Here is a 23,474-nt window from a genome sequence, read left to right as displayed (position 1 = left end):
GTCTTCTCCGCTCTCTTAGCATGGTAGCTGAATCTGTTGACCAGAGGTAGTTATCTTTGCGGGCTATATGATTTGCCGTTCTGTTGGTGTTGCAATGTTCGCTGCCAAAAGTCCGAGAATTCAGGAATCCTGGTGAAGTCAGTAGGTGCGTTCTCGAGTTGAGTGGACACTGCAACCCATATTCCTAATACATCTGAGAAGTATTTGAGATTAACAGTCCTTGAGCCTAAAATAAACTTGGGTCCCAAGTTGTTCAACTGCGAGGACAGATCGGCATAGCTTACTGTATACGACGAAGCACACCGAAAACACGTTCTCGATGAAGACGACCAGTCAGTCCTATCTACAGAAAATGCTCTTGCTGTAACAGGTCGCGCGTTGATATGGCCAAAAACTTAATTTCGGATCGATGGTCGTATTCCGTCAAAGCACTTTTGGATTCAGGGTCCTAGCCATTTAAATACATCTCCAATAGTCACTCAACATGCAGGCTCTTTGGAGCTCTTTGTCAACTTAATTCTTGATACTGAATAATTAAGTGCAAAAAAATGAATATGCTCTTTTCATATTCTAATTCACCATTAATTTATTAACTTTATTTTAGAAAAATTTTTTTAATAACACTATGTGGTCATATCTACAAACAAGTAATTATATTGACGATTACTCTCAAACAGAGAATTGCAAGTTATTACCGGGTTCCCTTTACATCTTACCTTAAATAAACAGTAATAGTGAAAATATTTGTCGGTAAATCCCTAATCTTTGATGTAGCAAGAACAGTTACACATTTTTTTATGTTTTTTTTTTTTTTAATATTATTGCCTAGTATTTATATGTACAATGTGCATGAATGTAAGCAGTTTATGGTACTTCGAAATTTTTTGACGCATTTTTAACACTATATCTTTTCTTTAAACTAAACTTCAAGACACACGTGCACAGATAAATTTGATTTTTCACTCGAAACAAAAATGATAGGTTAACAATAAATTTATGGTACTTAATCCAAACCATTCAGTGACTACCGCCATTAAATTAAAATGTTAAAATAAAGACTTCTGATTGACAAGTTGATTACGTGACAACTTTCAGAATAATTTGTTTGTATGTTAATGTTTTTATTCAATATTCTCCATATTAAACATTTTAAACACTTCAAAAAGTTTCTAAGCTAAAATCCACAATTTTTTATTTAAAATGCATTGTCAAAACAAAAGAGAAGATTATTTAAGTTCTTCAAGAGCGCCTGACTCCTTTTTTTTTTTTACTTGTGAGTATAGGGAAGCCGCCTTGTAATTGATAGGTCCGTAATGTTGACTCTCGAGATCAGCATAAATGAATTCATCATCAAAAATTTGGGCATTTATTGGCTGTTGTATGGATAAGGAAAATAACATAAGTGAAAGGCTGTCAAATATAAAAGGCGTTATGTATGAATAATATTCATAAAATAAGCTGTTTTCATGCAAATGAATAATGAATAGCTCCTAGTTATGAATAATAAAATGCAATAAAATTGTGGTGTGGCTGTCAGAAGTGTTAAAGCCATGTATTACATTTTAGCGAAAAATAATAATACAAATAACTGAATTGTCAATTTAACAAAATTAAATTTACCTTCTTTCTACTCGGAGAATGAACATTATCTCTTTGTTATGGAAATGTATTCAAATTAAAACTTAGAATATATATGTATTGCTGCTTTTGTAAGGATCCTCAAAGTCGGAAAGATGCTAAAAAATTACAATTGATTTCTTTTAAGAGAATTTATGAAAACTGTTGTGAAATTATCGATAAGTGTTATAAACGATGGTTAAATTTTGTGTCTTTTAAAGTTTCCAATTGATATGAGCGTGCCGCCAACAGAATTTTACATAGATAAGTAGGCCTCCTTATATAAAAATATTTCATAAATCTTTGGTTAGGGATTTATTTTTACATCCTAATATTTTAACAGTCTATATTTGGATGTTGGGCATTTATAACTAATTAATACAGTCGCTGTTTTGTATACATTCTTAAGATAAATACATAGATATAAATAGATATATACAAAGTTTTTAGACACAATACTTGAGTACTGACTATGTGTAAGTTTCCAATTGCATTAAAGAACAAAGTGGTTACAAACTTAAAGAAGTTACTATAAATGAAAGCATATCGAACTGCCATTAAAATAAGATTTCAGCGTCTAAAAACACTTAAGACCAAGCTTGTAACTTGTACACGATTTGGCGGAGTTTGTTCTGACATGATATTTTGCCCTTCCAAATTATTTTGCATAATCCTATATGCTCACAAATAAACACTTCATTTTATACCCTTGCAGGTGGTATTTTAGTTTTTGGTCTCATGCCTTAAAGTTTGAACCATTATTCCATGCTTGTTATTCAATTCAGAGCCACCGATTGTTTTATAGATTGTTCACGTAATTGATGTTTAATAACAACATTAATAAAAAATATCTTAAAAATAATTTTTGCATTCTGAATATCTGCAAGGGTACACTCAAACTAGGAGAGGAAAGTTTTTTATATTTCTTATAATAAATGCATGTTATATGATATACTTACAGTTTCGAAAAAATAAAGGTACCACTATAGCGTATTCTATTCTTGATCAAATGAATTAAGGTTGCGGTCAGGGTATCATGGTATTTCCCTTGTACGAATATGATGAATAATTTAGAATTAACCATCTCTAAGTGTAACCGTTACTCGTGAAGTAAAAGGGTATACCAGACTCGTTAAAAAGTATGTAACAGGCAGAAGGAGAGTTACCGGCCATATAAAGTATACATATTCTCAATCTAAATCAATAACCGAGTCGATCTGACCCTGTCCGTCTGTCCATCCATCTGTCCGTCCGTATGGACGTCGAAATCTCAGGAATTAAATGAGGAAAACTTTAAAAATTGTTCAAAAGTTTGGGCGTGACCGGTTTGGCGGCTTTAGGTCGTTAGAGTGGTCGTACAAAAAGTTTTTGGCAAATCGAAAGTAATTTACAAGACCAATAATATTATGAAAAAAACCATCAAAATCTACTCTGAAGTGTTGGTAGGCGACTTATTCAAACCTTGATTGAGGAAGTGGTGCCACATTATTTTTCACAGCTGTAAGACTTAAGACATAATACAAAATTGAAACCAGCTTTGAGCTAATTAAAATTAATTATTAATTCAATATTTCAATAATAACGAGTAAGGCCCATATTACACGTGTAACATTTTTATACTATGTGTCATATTGTTTTACAGTTGGAAATTTTAACTTAATGTCAAAAAACTAGGAGTTTGCGGGTAACCAGAGAATAATGAACTAAGTAACTTAAAATTTACTTCAATGCTTTCTGTATCCTGAAATTCAAAAATAACGAAATTTTTAAAACGGCTTTCGATTTTTATACTCGTTACTCATAGGGTAAGAGGGTATACTAGATTCGTTGAAAAGTATGTAACAGATGGAAGGAGGAATTTCCGACCATATAAAGTATATCAATAGCCCAGTCGATCTGGCCCTGTCCGTCCGTCCGTATGAAAGTCGAGATATCAGGAACTATAAAACCTAGAGACATAGACGCAGTGCAAGCTTGTTGTTCCGCTTAATAATAGTCGTCCTATTTCTACAAATTTAAAACCGAAAATATTCAGACCGCTTTATGTTTGAGAATAACTAGTCTTCTGGAATATATAATGTAATTAATATTTACATGAATATAAATAGCAATTTACAGACTATTCTTATGTCACGAATGAGAAAAGAAAAAACGGAATTTTAATAAACAAATTATTTTTGATTGTATGCGTAGTATTTACATGTCCTAACGTTTAAAAATATCGGTACAATGAAATAATTTTACACGTGTAACATTTGTAACCCAAACAGATTTCGTAAAAGGCTTGATACATTCTGATATTGATACTGTTACCAAAGGTAATAAAATATGTCGATGCCATACAACGTATTACAAAGGCGCATATCATTTTTTGATCACCAAAAGTATCATCCTTTTCAGAAAACCATTTTAACTGTCATGTCATGACGAGAACCGTATACTTTCAACAAGAAAACAGTAAGCTCGTAGTTTATCAAGGGTTAAATACCAAAATCTCTCTCTTAGTCGCAGCTTTCATAGTTCCCGATGGACGGAGGGATAGACTAGTATGGATAGATCGCCTTTATAGGGTCGGACACGCGTGCTTTCATCTGTCATCGAATCTAGATACCATTTTATTCTACTAGCAACGGACATTAAATGCACATCCCGGAAACTATCACACGCAATAAAGTTTTTAGTTTTAGTAGTATGGTTTGATGGACAATATTAAAAGTGTTCCTTGACTTAAGTGTATTAATTGATTTTTTGTATTATACTTTTAAGTGTACTTAATATAAAATACCTTGTTTGCGTCACTTAGGCTTTATTCGTCTTGATTATTTTAATATCTATATATGTACTTCACAACTACTTTGCGACATAAAGTATTTAAGAGCACCTACATTCGCGCTTTCAACAGCCGTCGATGAACAGGAGCTGTTGGTCGGGGCAGTTATAAGATTGTCCGAGGTGGGATTTATATCGTTTTCTACAACGCATTCTTCTTCACAGAAACTGTATCCAAGGTCTTCATCATCTTCTGCCCCTTTCAATTGGCATACAGAACCATGTGTCGGAAAATCGATCTGATTCCGATCCCCTGTACTCTGCACTGCCGAATTGTTCAGTGGAGGTATGGGTGAAATTGGCTTGAATGCATGCTTTTCACTTAACTCCGGTGCATCAAACACCAGTGGAAACTTTTCCTGATCAACCTTCCTACTTTCGTGCAGCTGCAGCTGCAGTCGCTCCCTCAGCTGTTGCAGCTTGCCGTTGGCTGTCTGAGTGCTTTGGAAGTGGAAGGTGTGATGTTTACGCAACGGCAATCGTATAGGCCGTCTCGCCACTAGGCAATCTGCGGGATTAGCCACTAATGCGTTCAAGGGACCCTGGGACGGAAAATCATCGATATCGACTAGAGAACCTAGTCTTGACCCCTGTATGTGTTTGGAAGCTAGCATTCCTTCATAACGTTCTCCGTTGGCGCCAATCCCGTTTTTTTTGCTGCTGATTTCTGGGGCGTTCTTGACTTTCGAATGCTCTGGCGCTGCTGTTTGTGGAGCACTCGTGTCAGATTTGGAGCCAGAATTGTAAGCTTTGAATGTTTCTGAGCTGTGGCTCTGGGCTTTTCTGGAGACTTCACAAACTTCGCCAGGTCTTGCATATGGGTGGCTTTGGATATGTTCGTATGGGTTGTTAATGGTTTGCCGCCGCTGTTTCTTGTTAATTTTGTTACCGGTGTATGATTCATAGTTCCAATTTTTAACTAGAAGTGGATTAATAGCGAGCAGTTGGATTTTCTGCCGTTAGTATTAATATTAGGTTGTAAAAATCATGCATTATACGGGTTATGTCAAAAATGCGTTGTAGTAATGTTGTCGCCGTATTTATTCCACGTGTATAAAAATCATGAAAGTATATAAAGTGTAAGACATGATCATAAATAAAAATCAATACAGTTTAACAATTAAAAAGAGTGCAAGGATATGCAATAACAACAAGGTGTGCTATTGCACTACTTACTATAATATTTCTGTCAAGGATATTTGTGCGTAAAGGTTGAAGTTTGGTTAGGCCAAAATTCACTTCCAGGAAACTAGCTTGGGACATAAAGACTTTTATAATTTGGCTCGGAATAACATTTTAAAATAAATTAGGGTATTAAGAAACATCTTTGTTTAACTTTATGTTTTAGATCACTTTTGTTTTTTTTTCTAAGCAGTCCTGACATTGTTTTCTTTTTTCCGATTTGTACTTCTTTGTACACTACTAAACATTACAAAGCTTATTGTACTGCAACTCAAAAAATGACCACAAACTAAAAAACATTGACGACAATGCTCTTAAGACTCTGGATAATTGTATTAAAAATTATGACAAAACTAACTTAAATAAAACTGTTGAAGTACCAAGTGTAGTTTTTATTTTAATCCAGTGGATGATTTCAGTGCGACATTTTACTTTAATAAATTTTGGTATAGTGTTTTCATGTGCCAGATAATTTACTGAGAATGCATTTACTGAGAATAATTCCCGGGACATTCATTTGGACAGACAGACGACAACGGACTGATGAACTAAAAGGATCGTAAGCCAATAATCAAAATCTAGCGAGCGGAGCTATACTCGAATGTATATATGTATATGTCATAGAAAGTGTATATTTAAATATAAGAACAATTATCTACTCCTAGCCTCATATCGTCCAATCAGCTTTCTGGCAATTCTCTCTAAAATACTCGAAAGGGTATTCTTGCGTAGAGTGTCACGGAGCACCCGTCACGAGCACCAAACAATGAATGGTTCAGGACATTGGCAGCAACGCTGGAACATAATAGTGTACGCGGAAAAATACCACAAAATACCACAAATAATCCACTTTCGCTCTGCGCAGAGGAGAATGCCCTCCTATCTCTCATGTACCTACACGCAAGTACTTAGGGCCGACACCGGATCGCAGACTCACTTGGCGTCCCCCTCTTACTGCTAAGCGCAACTAGGCTGAACTGCACCTGAGACAACTACTCTGGCTTATTGGGAGACGACCAAAGCTAAGGCAAAACAATAAACTACGAGATACTACGAGCTGTGGGGCACGGCAAGTGTTTCAAACCGTCTAAAAATACAGCGAATCTAGACCAAATGAAAATTGTCTCTGACGCACAGCCGTACCACGAGAATCCACAAAAAAAAAAAAAAAATAGAAAGTGTATCTTGAAAAGTAGAAACTCCTCTTCTTCCAAAAGGTCGCATATTTATCTGCATATACCTACCTCATTCGGTGTATCAACAGTACCGCACTGGGCGGGCACTGTCGACATGATGCATTCGCTTCTGCTGGATGTATCTAAACTAATGCATTCTGAAGGGGTAGAAGCCGGCCTCAAGCTCTGGTGACCCAGTTGATGCTGCTCGCATTCATTTTTAGTAGTCTCCTTGCTGTACCGATTTCTTGGTTTAGGACGGTTGCAGTGCGAAGGAGCAACACTTGGCACAGTGCAGGACTGATGCAATGTGGAACTGTTATCTAATTGTGCCTCGCTTTCAGTGACATTACTTGCGTAGGACGCATTGAAAACACTGTTATGGGCTTTAATGTTTCTGTGTGCATATTTTCGAACTAATGGACCAGAGGATGTGTTTAGGGTTGCCATTTTTGGTTTTGAAAACTGTGACTCGTAAGAGCTGTTGGAAATGCCAGAGTCGCTCCGATGTATGCTGATGCGTTCCGGCTCCACTTGATGAACATCAGGACCTAGGCCTTCATCTTTTCTTTCCCGGTGTTGGTGAATCCAATGATGATGATTTTTCATTTTATCTTTGCCCGGATGGGTGTGTGTTTGTACAGTAGCCAGGTTGCCCTCGTCTTTTTTAGATACTGTAATTTGATCGTCTGCGTGCTCCACAACCATGTTCTGATATCCAGGAGGATCATATAAGCGCATCGGCTGAACGTTCGTGCCAGCATTGCAAAGCCTATTGCAACCAAAGGAATTGTATATCTTGCATTTGGAAAGGGAGCTGTTTTCAGTAGCGGAGGGTGTTGATGATGTGGTACCACCTATGGAATAGTCTTTTTCCAGGTCCCGATTTATTAGCTCGATTCCGCCTAGATGTTTCAGCGAATAAAATTTGTTCTCAAGGTTCAAAGTGCCTTTGCTGTGCCTCGCACGTGGCATACTGCCAAGTAATTCTTCTCCCGTTCTATCGTATTCTCTAAAGTTAGAGGCCTCCAAGTATGGCTTTATATTAACCAGTGCTGAGTGTGGGGTATGATCAGTATTACACAGCGAGTTGCTGTTTAATTCTTTAGATGCTCCTGGTGGAAATAGCATTTGCATTTTTTCCGAACGCTTATGCTGCTGGTAATACTCAGTGTAACTTTTAGAAAAGCTATTGCTGAGGTTGTGTTGATCTTGAGGATTAGAATCTGGCTTAACTAAGCATTGGTTATATTGTACATTGTTTGGTGGGCGGTGCATTGTGGTGTACTGCGATCTCTGATCATTAAGTGCGTCCTGATCGCAAAAATATTTTTGATGGTACAAAAGTGGATCATGAGTGGCCTGGCAATCTTGGTAAAGGCCGGCAGATGGCTGATTGATATTTCCAGTCGGTTCCTTGGGTCTTTGAGTAACGCGCACCGCATTTGTGTTGTTATTAAAATTTGTAGGGGTAGTAGAGAACTGGTTAGCAAATCCATGCGCAAGCATCAGTTGTTAGCAAGAAGCACACAGAAGGAAAGGTAACAGAAAAATATAAGTTTAGTTTTAATTAAAAATATTAGTCATTTCATTAATTTTTTTGTTATTCTTGTCTGTTTACAAGTGTTTGCTAGCGAACAACAATAAAGATATAAACACTTAAATGATAGAAACAGCGTTCAAGACTAGAAGGTACATTAAAATCGTTTCAGTGTTGCCTTTACCTATGCAATCAATTTAGAAAACTTACTCAGCTATTTATAGTTTAAAAACAAAAATGGGGTGTACAAAATTATACAACAATTGAAACTGGTTTAAATTTCTCCTTAAATATATACATATATATAAATATATATATATTAAATATATAAATAACATTCTTTGGCGGCTACTCTTATAATGTGTACCTTTTTAGCAATGCGTTATGAACTGTGTAACGAAAAAATGGCATTGATCGGACCCAATAAATTGGTTGATAACAGGGCAACGATTCCGAACACGTTTCAAAAATGGTGTAGAAAGTAGTGATTTAAAGGAATTTTAATGATGCGTAACACTTTAGCTTTTAAATTTTTAATAAATTCCATATTTAGTTCTTATGAACCACAGAATGGAGGGTTTTGTGGATTCGGATTCGGAGTTCGTGCATTGTAATCACTTTAAGCGAGTAAAAAGTTAATAAGCAATGTGGACAAATGAAGCGAAAATAGTTAGGCATTGTATATGTTAGATAATAAAAGTTTTATGTGCGCGAGAATCACTTTTTTTTTAAATTCTGATCAATATAAGTGAAATGCATTAGATGATTAAAATAAGTCATGTGATCGTAAGAGTATTCATGAAGTGTAAGGAAGATTATAAATACGTTTTTGTACCTTGTTAGGTGCCGTTTGCAGACCATGAAATGGTAGATTCTCATACTCGCCAGGTTCCGTCAACGGTTCCCCCAGTGAAGACGACTTGTCGTGTACTATATGAGGCATATATGGTACGGATTGGTTGTATTTTAAATATTTTCCCACGAATTTTTTTTGTTATATGAAAAGCAAACGAGAAGAAAAGAAATTAAATAATTATAAAAAAATTTGTCGAGAAATAAATTTAAGAAATTCAAAACAAGGTTTCAAAGTATATTTTCAGTTCATTTTCATTAGATCAGAGTAGTGCAAAATATTTAACATTGAAGGCACGTGCAAATTACAGCCACTGGTAACTTTAAGCCTATAAATGGAAAATTATGAGTGTATATTCTGCATTTGTACTACTTACGATTGAATTGGTGATGCGACCTATAAGATTGTGTTGAATTACAAATAAGAACAATTTATGATCGAAATCAGCAAAACTCTGACTTATTTTCTGTTAATTTCCCGATTCTTCCTATCGCAGCTAAATAATAGAATCGCCCGATATTCATCAAATTAAGGTCGAAATAAAAAGTTATGTAAATAATGGTGTTCTATGGTGTAATTAAAACTCCCATGATAAAAAACGAAAGAACATTTCCACACTCCTCCCGCCCAACAAAACTAAGCCATTAATAAATATAAATATTAAATATCTAAGGATCTAATTATTTGTTAAAAAAGTAAGAATTGATTGATTTAAAGAAGGCAGAGTCAAGATTACAGACAATTGGATAAATTCTATTATAGTCAGAACATTATAATAGACTGAGAACCGGTATTTTTAAATGTTGTATAAAGTCTCGGCTTTACATTTTTTAGGTGTGTCAACTCTTCATTAAAGAGGTAGAGGAAGAGGAAGAGAGAGAGATTGACGGATAGTACATCGGAACAGAAGAGTTAACAAGAGAGAATGCTATAGTCGAGTTCAAAAATGTGGGCGTGACAGTTTTTTGCAGTTTTAGGGCGTTAGAGTGGGCGCGGAAAAGTGGGCCAACAAACTTGGGCTGCGTCTTTGTCTCTAGAATATGTATGCTGAATTTGAACTTTCTAGCTTTCTTAGTTCCTGAAATCCCGACGTTCATACGGACGGACGGAGAGACGGACATGGCTAGATCGACGCGGCTATTGATCCTGATCAAGAATATATAACTTAGATGGTCGGAAACGTTTCCTTCTGCCTGTTACATACTTTTCAACGAATCATTTTACTTTACTTGTAGTAACGGGTATAATTATTTAGCCTCAGAAAGTTTGCGTGGCGTAAACATTGAATTCGCGGGGTTGACGTCTCGGAGCTCCCTTTTAAGAAGACGGCGAAATGTAAGAGCACGTGGTCTGGTCACGTGTGGGAAGCTTAAATAACTATCTCTACCTACGACAAAACTTTTTCTCAGCCCTTTCAAGCCACCTTTAGGCAAGTAGTAATTTATTTTGGTATCCATATTTTTCGAATTCGGACCACTGTACACAAACACAAAAGCAAAACTTGCAAGCGAGCTGTTAAATGTACCGCAAGAGTACCGCAATATAGTGCACAAATTAAAAGAGATACACTCGCGAAGCAAATGTAAAATTATGTTAACAAAATAGAATTATAAAAGAAATTAATTAAATTATTCGCGGATATTACAAACATAATTCGGAGCGCCGAAGAAAAAACTTTGAAAAAAAAGCTTTGAAGCTAGGAAGACGATTGATAAACGATTATATACATATATTAATTATTAATATTATATATAGACGATTATAAAAGCTATAAAGTTGAGATATAGACATGTAGATTCCAGGAACATTGCCACGTCCATTCCAACGGCCACAAAGCGCCAAAAGCTGCCACTCCTCAACTTTTCAAAATTTCGATCGATATCCCAGAAAAATTTTGAAATTTCTCGTAAGTAACGGGTATCTGATAGGCGGAGAACTTGACTATAGCATTCTCCCTTCTTTTGCCCTTTTCGATTTACTTGTATGAAAAAAAGCTGCCACTCCTAAACTTTTCAAAATTTCGATCGATATTCCAGAAAAATTTTGAAATTTCTCGTAAGTAACGGGTATCTGATAGGCGGAGAACTCGACTATAGCATTCTCCCTTCTTTTGCCCTTTTCGATTTACATGCAGCCTTCGAAAAAGTTTCGTGAATACTTGTATGAGCTCTTAATCAGAGTCGCAAATGGTCGTTAATGTCCTCCTTACCGCGATGCTTCTGACTGAAAACGGTAAACACTTTGCAATTGCATAAACATATTTAAAGTAATAGGAAAATCTATAAAATCTAAAAAATCAATATTTCCGATTATGATTTTCCGAATTAAAGGAAAAGTTTTTGTACGAAGGAAAAATCGAGAAGCATTCAAAAAAGAAAACTTAGTAGGCACGGTAAAAAATGGAGCAAGCGGTATGATGGTGGTCAAGCCATTTGTGTTTTAAGCGTGTAATACTGAAATAAATTATAATTTCTAATTCCTAAATAGCGATGAAATTTAATTTGCTATCATCGTTTAGGATTACCTTAGACCTAATATGTAGAAAGTAGAATGCCGTAATCTAAAGTTGCATCTGGGTCAACTATGCCCAATGGATTCTACAGTAAATTTTTACAAATACATTTTTGCAATGGTCACAAAATCTACAGGCGCCGATTAAATTATCAAAAAGCTGCAGAAAATATCAAACATTTTTTGATTTCCTGATAGGATCGTAACAAATAAAAAAACAGCTTTCATCTCACACGCGAACGCGAAATTTCACAATTTTTCTGGGATATCGATAGATATTGGGGAATAAAATAAGAAAAGTGTGGGCGTGACCGTTTTTGGCTTTTTGACTTTGTAAGGAGGGGAGTGGCCAAAGCGTAGAAATTGGCAAGACAAACAATAAAACGAAGAAAAATTTAAACATTTTTTTAAAGTGTGGTCGTGGCAGTTAAAGTGGGGGTGGCAACATTTTGAAACTTATTTGCTCTGCGTCTACGTCTCTGGAAGTCTCAACACTCGCAGTTCGACAATTCGGGTATTGATCCTGATCAAGAATATATATAGTTTACATGGTCGGAAACGAGCATATCGTATACCATATCCTTCCTTCTATCGATTTGCCAAAAACCTTATTGCCACGCCCATTCTAACGTCCCAATGCCACCAAACCGATCACACCCACACTTTTGAACAATTCTTAAATTATATCTCATTTTGTTCCCCAATATCTATCGATATTCCATAAGAATGATGAAATTCCGCGTTCGCATTCACACTAGCTGAGTAACGGGTATCTGATAGTCGGGGAAGTCGACCCTCGTTCTCTCTCGTTTTCTTTTCAATTTTTTTTTGATATGCCATTTTCTTTATATATCTATCGTAATTTCACTAGCTGAATAAAGGGTATATGATTGTTGAGGAAATCGATTAGACTTTACAAAATATTTTAGTCTACAAATAGTAGGTTCCAAATTACAGTTGTTTAAATATTCAACATTAACTATTTTGTAGTTTTCAATCTGCTCCTGAAATTATGTATTGTATTTTGTATTTGTTTTCATATAACTAAGTAAAATCGAAAAAAATTCATATACATATTCTTACTTTGCTCGTTAGCGAGTGTATTGGATGGGACCATCGTAGAATTACCAGAACATCCCCAGTTGGTTACACTAGAAAAATTCTTTATGGGTAATGATGAAGGGGCAGGTCTCTGCGGAGATTCAATGGAGCTTCCCCGTGTTACAGAAGGAACAACATTACACGGTATGTTTTCTACTTCCTTGGATGAATTATTCCTTTCATCTTGTAATAAAAATGTAGATGCTTTTTCCTCCATGTTTGCAGTTGAATGCAATGGAATTGGCACGGGCGGCTGGCAGTTGTTGGGCTTTTCGTTGGTTAATGATGATTCGCCATTTGATGCTGCGTCAGACGTTGAATGTACAGTCTCTTTTGCCTTTTTGTAGGTTACTACAGGATTTATATTTGTTCATTTGAAATAAGGCGAAAACAAAAAAGGAAAACAAAAAAATATGTCAAGGATCAAATAAAAAGTTTTTAATATACTCTACCACTTCCGCTGCAACGTATTCCTTTCAAACGATGCTGACTCTCAAATCCGGAGGCGCTCTCCTTAGCAGCCAGTCCGCGCCAAAAGGTCTGTAAAAGGCCAACATGGCTCCGTTGACTATCCCGAGTGCAATCGTCTGACTTTTTAAATATCAGTGACCAGACATGATCCAATGCGAAGTGGCCAGCACTGTGAGTTTTGGAAGATATGTTTTCCTGGGGCGCCCCTTCTGCTGTAGATACATTTCTTATTGTTGATGGTACAGTTGCTTTCTTCCGGGTTGTTACTTCTAGTAACGAATGATCTGATGCTGCATTCTCCCCTGACACCGCAGAAAACTCGGTTAGTATGGTGCCATCAGAATTATCCCGGCTTCCGTTTAATGCAGCACTCAATTGAGCCGACACCTGACTCATGTCGCCACGATTACCAGACACGTTCGCTTTTACTGTCATTCGATTTACAGTCAAATTTTCCTTGGTGTTACTGCTCACATGCAGCATTACCCCAGGTCGAATTGGCCAGCGCGGTGGCGATTTTGGCGCGCTACCAATAACCCGCGAGGATGATGGATTTGGCAAAATGGCTGTACATTTATCCTGTGTTGATAGATTCCTACCCGATCGTGACATATCTAACTCATCAGACAATGCACTAATGATGGTGTGTGGGATTGGGGCGTGTATGAAGGTGCAGTATTTAAGGCAAAAAATGGAATCGAATTAGTAAAACATTAAGATATTCTAGGGTACATGCAAAGCTTATTTAAACGTTACGTCGTCATGCAATAGTGAGGTGTTTATAAATACTTTTTATGGCCAATAGATTGGGAAAAAGTAATAATGAACCTATTTTGGAAAGTTATGTAAGTTTGAAGTGTAAGTTGCAAATAATTTCAAAATTTAATAAAAAAAGGAATTTGATACGGATTTAGCTATCATTAGTTAAACTGATGGTGATAAAAAGATAATTTCCAATTTCTGACAGTTTTTACCATTTTAAAGGGAAATCCGTCTATACTTAGGTAAAGTTTGTGCACTAACACATGTAGGTAAAAAGCTTTTAATTTAATGATTTGTAATTTACAATTATTACATACCTTTGGATTGAACTTATTGGCACTTCCGTGAGATCTGTACATATAGGTGTAGTTGTGTGTATGTCATATATGCATGGAATTGTTGTCGAAGCACATGCGAGTTAGTGGCGTTTAATACAGCGTGCATTGATGTCGCACAGTCGCAAATGTAATGCAAGTCGAACATGTTTTATAAATAAATAAAAAAGTCAAGCAAACACTGGTAATATATTTTAATATAAAAAAGTAATGATTATAATTAATTTTATTATTATAATAATTATCACATCAGTCGGAACAGAACTCAATAAAGAAAACGAGAAGCCCAGCGAAAAGGGCAACATTTGGCCTTCAACGAACTCCTTTCGGCCTTCGGCATATAAGCCTTACCTAAAATGCGTTTGCGGTCCTAAAATCTGCTTTCCTAGTCTCTACATTCTACCTTTAATAGTTCCTGGGGCTTTTTTTGTATAAGTACCTCAGATAGTTTAATCGATATAAGTATACGGCTTTTCTAACCATCCGGCATCCGTGTCGGATGGGACCAAAGGAATGCATGAGTTTTGGTTGATTTGCAATTCGTGGACAATAATCGTAGTTAAATTGACCACATTCCAAGCTCCGAATTTGCCTCGACTCTGTACCAAAAATTCAATTGCCATCGTGTCCCTTACTTACAAAGTTTACAATTGTATTAGACGAAGTTAAAGTCTACAAATTTGTCTTCTGACTTGATTTTTTATTAATTATCTTGCAGTTTTAAGTACAAAATTTCATGCGAAAGCTTTTAAAAAAGCCTTGCCCATGCTTTTCTTGAACGTTATATAATAGCAGTATATGGTTAAACAATCAAAAAACAAAATCCTTTTTTTAAAAACCATTTTCGTGATTAATGATAAACAAATTGTGCAAGCTTTTTTGTTGTTCGCTTTAATTTTTGCTTAGAGTTTGTTTGACAGAGATTGTAAAAAAATCGTATTGCTATTAATAATTTACCATACTCACATTTATCCTGACGTCGACGGCGACGGCATATACATATAATTATGCAACATATTACAATTACGGTCAGCAGTAAACCCAAGATAGCAGCAACTAGTATGATGAGTGTGTTCTTTTCCCAGAGTTGCCACCATGCCAGTTGTTCTAAATTTCAAAAGAAACAGAGTGTTATTCTATTTTTAGTTGCTGTAACGAAGGTGCTTATATGATATGAAACTAATGTTACTTTGGGATAGATTAGACACTTAAGTGTTGTACAAATAAAAAACTTGAAATATTTTGAACAAAATATATAAGGAAAAAGTCAAAATTTCATTAAACCAATGCAGATAATTTTGAAATATACGTTTTTTATTCTGGCTCTGTTCTGGTTCTGTTCAGGTTCTGTTCTGGTTCTGTTCTGGTTCTGTTCTGGTTTTGTTCTGGTTCTGGTTCTGTTCTGGTTCTGTTCTGGTTCTGTTCTGGTTCTGTTCTGGTTCTGTTCTGGTTTTGTTCTGGTTCTGTTCTGGTTCTGTTCTGGTTCTGTCCTGGTTCTGTTCTGGTTATGTTCTGGTTCTGTTCTGGTTCTGTTCTGGTTCTGTTCTGGTTCTGGTTCTGGTTCTGTTCTGGTTCTGTTCTGGTTCTGTTCTGGTTCTGTTCTGGTTCTGTTCTGGTTCTGTTCTGGTTCTGTTCTGGTTCTGTTCTGGTTCTGTTCTGGTTCTGTTCTGGTTCTGTTCTGTTTCTGTTCTGGTTCTGTTCTGGTTCTGTTCTGGTTCTGTTCTGTTTCTGTTCTGGTTCTGTTCTGTTCTTTTAGATAATATACAGCTGTGTTAAAAAAAAATAGCAGTGCTATAGAAACTAAGAAACACAAATGTATTTCTCCATGTCCCTTTTCGGAATCCACTTTTTTTTCCACCTATTTTTGTAAAATGGAATGTATAGATATAGAAAAAAAGAAAATCCCGTCAGTTCTTCATGTTATCCTTTTTTTTATTTACATTCATGAGCAAATTCACCACTTTTAGGCTGTTCATAAGAATAGCAGTCTCTGGTTTTGTCCATCGTAAAGTCTCGAAATGATCAATATTTTCTAAAAAGTGAGTTTGGTTAAGTTAATTCGAATATTTTAAAGGGTAATAAATTTAAAAAAAAATTCAAAAATTTTATTTTAGTGGGTAGAGGACACCACTGCTCCCAGGAGAAAATAATGTTAATTTTTAAGCTTAGAAAGGAAGGAAAAACATATAAGGACATTCAAAAAACCCTTGAATGTTCTGCCAAAATGGTATCCAATGCCATTAAATATGAATGGAAGCCCGAAAACCGTGGTACCATACGTAAAACCACAGGTATAGACGATCGTCGCATAGTTCCCTACAGCAAAGTCTATCCTTTTGCATCCTTTGGGGACATAAAGTCTGAGCTGAACTTGGGAATAAGCGACGTTACTATTCAGAGATGACTACTGAATCAAAATTTAAGTGAGAGGAGTCCACAAAAGGATCCCCTACTTAGCCCTAGGCATATTAAGGCAAGGTTAAGCTTCCCTAAAACCAGCCAGTCTCCAAATGGCATAATATCCTTTGGATTGATGGGTCAAAAATAGTGCTATTTGGTGGAACTGGTCCACTACAGTATATCTGATGACCTCCAAACACGGAGTACCACCCAAAACACCCACTGATGACTTTCAATCATGGTGGCCCTAAAATCCTGGCATGGCCTTGTTTTTTTTTACAATGGTATGAGTCCATCACATATGATTTATGGTATTATAGACCAAAACGCATATGTAAATATACTTAGTATATACTTACTATCATATTCTGAATATAATATGCCCTTAAAATAGACATTCAAACAGGATAATGATACGAAACGCAGAAGCAAATCGGCTAAGAATAGGCTCACCCAAAATAGAATAGATGTAATGCCGTGGCCAGCATCATCTTCCGATTTAAACCCGATTGAAAACCTGTGGGGGGACATTAAACAATATGTGTCGAAGAACTCCCCGACGTCTAAGGCTCTGATTTGGCAAGTTGTGCCGGATGCATGGTCAAAAATACCTCCGTTGCCAGGACCTGGTGGACTCCATGTCGCATGGTTGTAAGCTGTGCTGGCTAACAAAGGCTATCCAACCAAGTATTAGGCCCTAATTAACACATTAAAAAGAAAAACTAAGTCCGTTCTAAGTCAAGTTGTTTTTTTTTTTTACTATTTTTTCATAGCACTGCTATTTTAGTGATCACCTGAATTTCTGCCTATTATGTTGTTTTAATCTATATTTTCGAAACTATTAAAGAAATAAAAGTGAAACATTTGCTAAATTGTTTGATATGAAATACCTAACGATATTATAAAAAAAATTTGACCATTAAAATTGTAAATCATAGGAATTTTTTAACTTAAACTCGCAGGTCCCAAGCACTGCTATTTTTTTGAACACAGCTGTATGTTTGTATAACTATGTGTAGGTAACTTAAAAACAAGAAAAAATGCTATAGTTGAGTTCCCCAACTCACATTTTTGAACCATTTTTCGAAATTTTTCTTAATTTTATTAGTCTTGTAAGTTTCTATCGATTTGACAAACAAATTTTTGACAAGCCCACTCTTACGCTCTAAAGCCGCCGAACCGGTCACGCCAACACTTTGGAACAGTTTTTTATTTTTCCTCATTTTAAATGAAATTTCGGAAACGTTTGCGCCAATGTGTCTTTGGTATACCGATAGAAATTGGCAAGCCAAACAATAAAACTAAGAAAATTCAAAATCAAGTCATAAAACGTACAGTGTAAATTTCAAGCGTTTTTCATGCGGGGTTTTTTTCACTTTTGTGATACGTTTTGGTATTGTGGTGTTAATTAGACTAGAACAACGAAACGAAAAAGTCTTGAAAGAAAGTTTAAAAACTTTTGGAAAAATACAGTAATTAAGTATTTCTACTTAGTTAATGTTATTTTTTGAATTTGGGATTGTTTCTTTTTAATAAGTTATTTCCAAAAAAACAAGGATCATTAATAATTACGAAATTATAATATTTCTGCAAATAAATATAGCACTGAAAAAGATTTAATTTCATAATGTGATGTAAAAATTTGTAGAAAAAATGTATTATTCTATATGAAACAATTTTAGAACTTTATATTTAGATTTACTTACTTTTTGGTCGCACTTTATATAGTATTATTAATTAAGTTATTTATGCATGGAATGAAATTGAAATGTTTAAAAACAAAGCAAAACATAAAGAGGCCTATTAGTACAATGGGTTGCAGTTTTATGCAAATATTAAATACTTTATCTAGCCCTATATTGTAATTTTAAAGTAATGAGTTCGGAATGGGTCTTTTTTGGCATTTACCTTGCCACCAAACTAAAAGTGATGAAGCAGCTGTTAAAATAAAAAATAAGTTTAGCTTAAATTAAAAATTTTACTCTTTATGAAAAAGAAAATATGCCGTAGGCAGTGGCATGCTTGGATAAATTGCCTGAACATGAGAGAACACTATAGTCGAGCTCCTCGACTATCAGATACCCGTTACTCAGCTAGTGTTAGTGCGGGGGAGAATATTAATTTGGAAATATCGATAGAATATCGATTGTCTAAAATAAATAAAATAAAGAAATTGTGGGACATTTGTTTCTGATGAAAGAATTCATCGCATCATAGATGCAGTTGGGGCGATGATCTCTGTGCAAATTCCTAGTCATATCTTTATGTTTGTAGATGCATTCGAGCGAACGTACGAAGCAGAAGTGTACAAAACCAATCGAATCTTGGTCCGCCTGCTTTGTTCCATATCACTACCAGTTCCGTCGGCAATTATTTATTATTATTATATTATTATTAGTAAATCATGGTTCTACTGCTAAACGGCTTTTCTTTTTATAATAATAATAATAATATACTTCAACTTATATCTTAATGTTTTACTGGTTTTCTTGTTCTGTAACTTTGGATATCTGTAGAAATTGGCAAAAAATTTAATAAAGAAGAATACAATTATAAAAATTACTGAGGTAACAACTTTTCGGCGGCTAATGGGCACTAGGCTGGGAATGGCAAAACAATTCACAAGCTTTCAATGGGTAGTCGTCATTCGAATCTCGAAACTGTTAATCTATACGGACGGATGGGTATGGGGTAATCGATTCTCCTTGTGACCCTAATCAAGAATATATATATTTTTTGGGGCAAATGCTCTTACTTCTACATATGTAACTGTAAAAACGTACTTTTTATTAAATCTTACGCCTTTACTTAACGAATAACGGGTATAAAGAGCACAATCAATTAATATGTAAAGGTAGGTACCTCACATATGAATTGGCAAACTTATTTTACATGCTAACTTATTTGAATCTTAATCTTAATTTATCTTAAAATAATGCTCATTTTATACGTACCAGCTACTTCAATTTCACAAAACGGGCCGTAACCAACTGTATTATTCGCAACACATCTGTAAGTCCTGGATATTGCATAGTCCGTCTCCAATATGTAAAAACTCCTTTCCACCGAATTTTCTTTTTTTCCGCTGCCCAAGTTTTCGTCTGTTTCATTTTCAGTTTTGATTGACCAAGAAAAATCTGCCTGCAAGAATATTAAGAGTAATTCATTTATAATAAGATCAAATTGGGGATGGTACGTTTTGATGGTCTGTAAGCTGGGATTTCTGTATTATTTTCCTCTTTTGTAATTGCTCGTACAAAACAAGTAATTATTATTATTATTTGACTTGACCTAGGAACTTAGATTTGACAATACACGTGAATGAATATACGGAATTTGGGCTGAAGAAGATCTACAATTTGGTTAAAGTGCGGCAAGGACATCAAGTGCAAATCCCAAGTACAAAACAGGGGAAATGAGGCGCTATTAAATCGATAAGTTCAGAAGCAAAGGACACGGGCAGGGATACTGAGTAGCACGGTTACAGCTGGAGTCAGTGGAACCTTTTTCCTTGACTACTTCATTATGAATTCAACGATTTATTTGAGTATTTGAAAACAAAGTGATTCCACTTTTCCAAAACACTGGTAAAGATTGCATGTACTCAGCGGAGAATATCAAATCAACAAATTCCAACTCGACATCTCTTTTATATGATGCACACAAAATGAAAATTATAAATCGCCATTATATATTTATAAACTGTTTTCTGTTCTTTTTAAAAATTATTCGTGTTTCTTCCTTTTGGTAATCTAAACTTGCTAAGCGAGCTGAAAATAAAACACTCTTACTTTTAATGGGTGCACTTTCACTCAAACAGAGATAGAGAGAGATGGAAGCAAGTTCATAGGTTAGACCAACTCCAATGTTCACTTTTCTATCTGTCAGAATATGATATCCTAAGACCACTTCTTTGATACCTCCTTCTATATTTCTATACGGCCTGGCGCTTTCATCTATCTCTGGCATCCCTCCGCCATCCATATTATCTTCACAGCCTCTTATAATAATACTCATCATTTCTGTCCTGGACTACTTTCTGGCGATCATTAAAGATATATTCGAAGGTATGTATTTGCCGAGCAGAATACGAATACTTGTGGTTCTGACTAAATTAGGTCAATTCGAATCATCACTTACCTCTATAGGATTTCCGTACGCAGTACAAATGAGCGTGTCCTGGTCATCGATTTCCTGTCTCTCGATTTCGCAACGTGGCTTAACTTTAAGATATGAGGACAAGATAAGTTCGATCATATCATATTTCACTTCTAACACTTACATTGTACTTTAATTACGGTTTTCGCAATGCTGCTGCCGTGCTTGTTATACGCAAAACACGTATATGTTCCATCATCGTTTCGGTTCATAGCAGTATTAATAATTAACGCATTGCCATTGGCAATAGTTTCGTTTTTGAAAATCCACTTGTAAGAAGGCTCTGTAGTAATAGGGTTTGGGGTAATAATGTTAAAAAGTTAAATGGTTAAACAACAAACCTGGGTTAGCTCGAGACTTGCAAATAACTCGTCCTGGTATTGTGCCTTCCTGCACGTAAACAACATTCTCCGAAACCGTCGTATTTTCGGGTGCATCTATGAGGAAAGGTTTAATTTTTGTGTAGCTTAAATAATTATTTGCACTCACACTCAATGCCGAAATAGGTGCGACTCCTTATGCTTCCGCCCACGATATTTCCCGTTGATACACATGAGTAGTTTGCATTATCAGCCTCGATGTTGAATTTCGAATCAGGCCAATTGGGCATATTGAAGTGCTGAAAATAAAGAATGTTTTGTCAATTAGGTTTAACTTAACCAAATAAAAGGTTAAAACTAATGTCGCAGCCTATGTTACGATGGCGCAAACCCTTTTGGCAAGTTGGAATTGTTTGTCTATGTCGAACAGTTCACTAAGAAGTTTGCTTTACATTTTTAGTTCAACTAAACTTATTCAAATTCTTTATTACATACAAATTCCTGAACAGTTTCAGCAGCGGTGTCGATACTTCCGCTCGTCTGTTTTGTTTATGTGGCATTCGAACTAGGCGGGCTTACTTCGCGGTTTATGATATATGGCAACACTTAGTCAGGTTCATTTAAAATGCCAGGCAAAGTACTCGATAATTGATAGACCGTGATTGTAAATAAATTAGAATTGAAATAAAGAACAATTAGAATGCTAAATTGCGATTTCACATACACATGATACACATGAAGTTTCACGTAGTTCCAGATAAAGACATGAGAACCATTCTAGATGTAGTAGATGTTAGTAGGTAACCAAAGAAGGTAGAACATTTTTGCGTCGGAACGAATATCGATAAATATTGGGGAATAAAATCATCTTAAGGGACGAAATAACAGTTTATCAGCATCAGAAATAGTTGACGTTGGCTTGCTTAGAAGATCATTCAGCCGAATGATTTGAGTATTGAGTCCAGACTACCGATCAAAACCCCTCACGGTGTTTCCACTGAAAAAACAAATTTTCCTTTTTCGGCTTCTTCTGATCAAACAGCATCTAATGAATTGTCTTATATACATTAAAGTTCCCTAACAAAACTAACATTAGATCTTACTAACAAAACTAACATTAAGTCTTACTATCTCCAATCAAAAAGAAAGTGGCCTGCGTAGCAAGAATTGTGCTTACAGAGACTTGACTAAAACCGGAGTGTGTACATTATATACAGGCATGATCGTCCCACGGGGAGGCGGAGTCTTAATTGCGCTTAGGCCTACCCCCACGTCATAGGAGGTACTTTTTGGCGAGTAACGTACGTAGAATTCATATGCGTAAGCTGTCATTTTCCTATAGATCTGTTAATATTACGTGCTCTTACATTCCCCCGTCTTCTGAATTCCCAGAATATCCAAATGTCCAAATATCCTGTCCGATAGGGTCCAATTAATAGTTGTATATGATTTTTGTATACCTTGCACTTCGTTGTCCCCAGAAGAAAAATATTATAGCACGACATGACTTCATTGACGGCCTGATCGACTTATCGTCGTCGCAAGTTTATTATGTTCGAAACTCTCCTGGTCGATTATTGGATTTATGTCTTGTAATGAGTCTTGGAAGTGTGTTTCTGTTCAAAGAGCACCCGCTCAGAGTATAAGTTGCGTGTATTGGGTTGACACGACAAAAGGTCATAACTTTGCACTTAGAGCCATTAAAGTGTTCTTCTGGACCCTAAACTACAATTTTCAGACCATATTTCGACTATTGTCAATAAGGCCAGGGTTGTGCTTGGTTTAATAAAAAGGTGGTTAAAGGAATTTCATGATCTTTACATGACCAAAACCTTATTCATTTCGCTAGTCCGGCCGATTCTTGAGTAAGGATCACCTGCTTGGAGCCCCCAATGCATAGTTTATTCAGACCCCATCGGCGACTTAATTGGCATGAAAAACTTATTTTACCTCCTTATTCCAGTAGACTACTTTTAAATAAATTACCTTCCCTAGCTAACCTTAGAAAGATGCTTGGAACTGTCTTTATTTGTAAGCTTATTCGTAGTAAAGTTGATAGCCCCGACTTGGTAACTCGGCTAAACTTCTCTGTTCCAAGAAACTATATATCCCTAATCTTAAATCTATTATATATACTATTAGTTTTATATCCCCTACAGAGTATTATGTTCTAAATATGATTGCCTTTATGCCATTATCTGTATTCTTGTCTCTTATAAT

The 23,474-nt window shown here is 35.7% G+C and overlaps 1 protein-coding gene across 10 annotated transcripts in view; it reads right to left on the bottom strand.

Moving 5' to 3' along the window:
• Positions 1-560: 560 nt before the first annotated feature.
• Positions 561-23,474, bottom strand: part of LOC117139000 (B-cell receptor CD22) — a 44,114-nt gene continuing 21,200 nt past the window's right edge. For 2 of the 10 annotated variants that reach the window (XM_033301079.1, XM_033301081.1), the window contains 12 exons: positions 21,424-21,553; positions 21,276-21,371; positions 21,059-21,217; positions 20,917-20,999; positions 19,731-19,917; positions 15,343-15,483; positions 14,359-14,392; positions 13,261-13,913; positions 12,791-13,159; positions 9,179-9,273; positions 6,873-8,285; positions 1,646-5,399 (listed from right to left, as the gene is read on the bottom strand). In XM_033301079.1, coding sequence (XP_033156970.1) covers positions 4,449-5,399; positions 6,873-8,285; positions 9,179-9,273; positions 12,791-13,159; positions 13,261-13,913; positions 14,359-14,392; positions 15,343-15,483; positions 19,731-19,917; positions 20,917-20,999; positions 21,059-21,217; positions 21,276-21,371; positions 21,424-21,553 — 4,311 coding nt within the window. In that variant the 3' untranslated portion in view covers positions 1,646-4,448. Of the gene's footprint in view, positions 1,374-1,620; positions 5,400-6,872; positions 8,286-9,178; positions 9,274-12,790; positions 13,160-13,260; positions 13,914-14,358; positions 14,393-15,342; positions 15,484-18,482; positions 18,495-18,684; positions 18,715-19,730; positions 19,918-20,916; positions 21,000-21,058; positions 21,218-21,275; positions 21,372-21,423; positions 21,554-23,474 lie in introns of those variants that run through there. The other 8 variants (XM_033301087.1, XM_033301078.1, XR_004459347.1 and 5 more) reach the window with 8 other exon arrangements.

The sequence above is a fragment of the Drosophila mauritiana genome, chromosome 3L (assembly GCF_004382145.1).
Source record: "Drosophila mauritiana strain mau12 chromosome 3L, ASM438214v1, whole genome shotgun sequence".
NCBI lineage: Eukaryota > Metazoa > Arthropoda > Insecta > Diptera > Drosophilidae > Drosophila > Drosophila mauritiana.
Note: the sequence above shows the minus strand (reverse complement) of the source record. Positions and strands in the feature narration are given on the sequence as shown.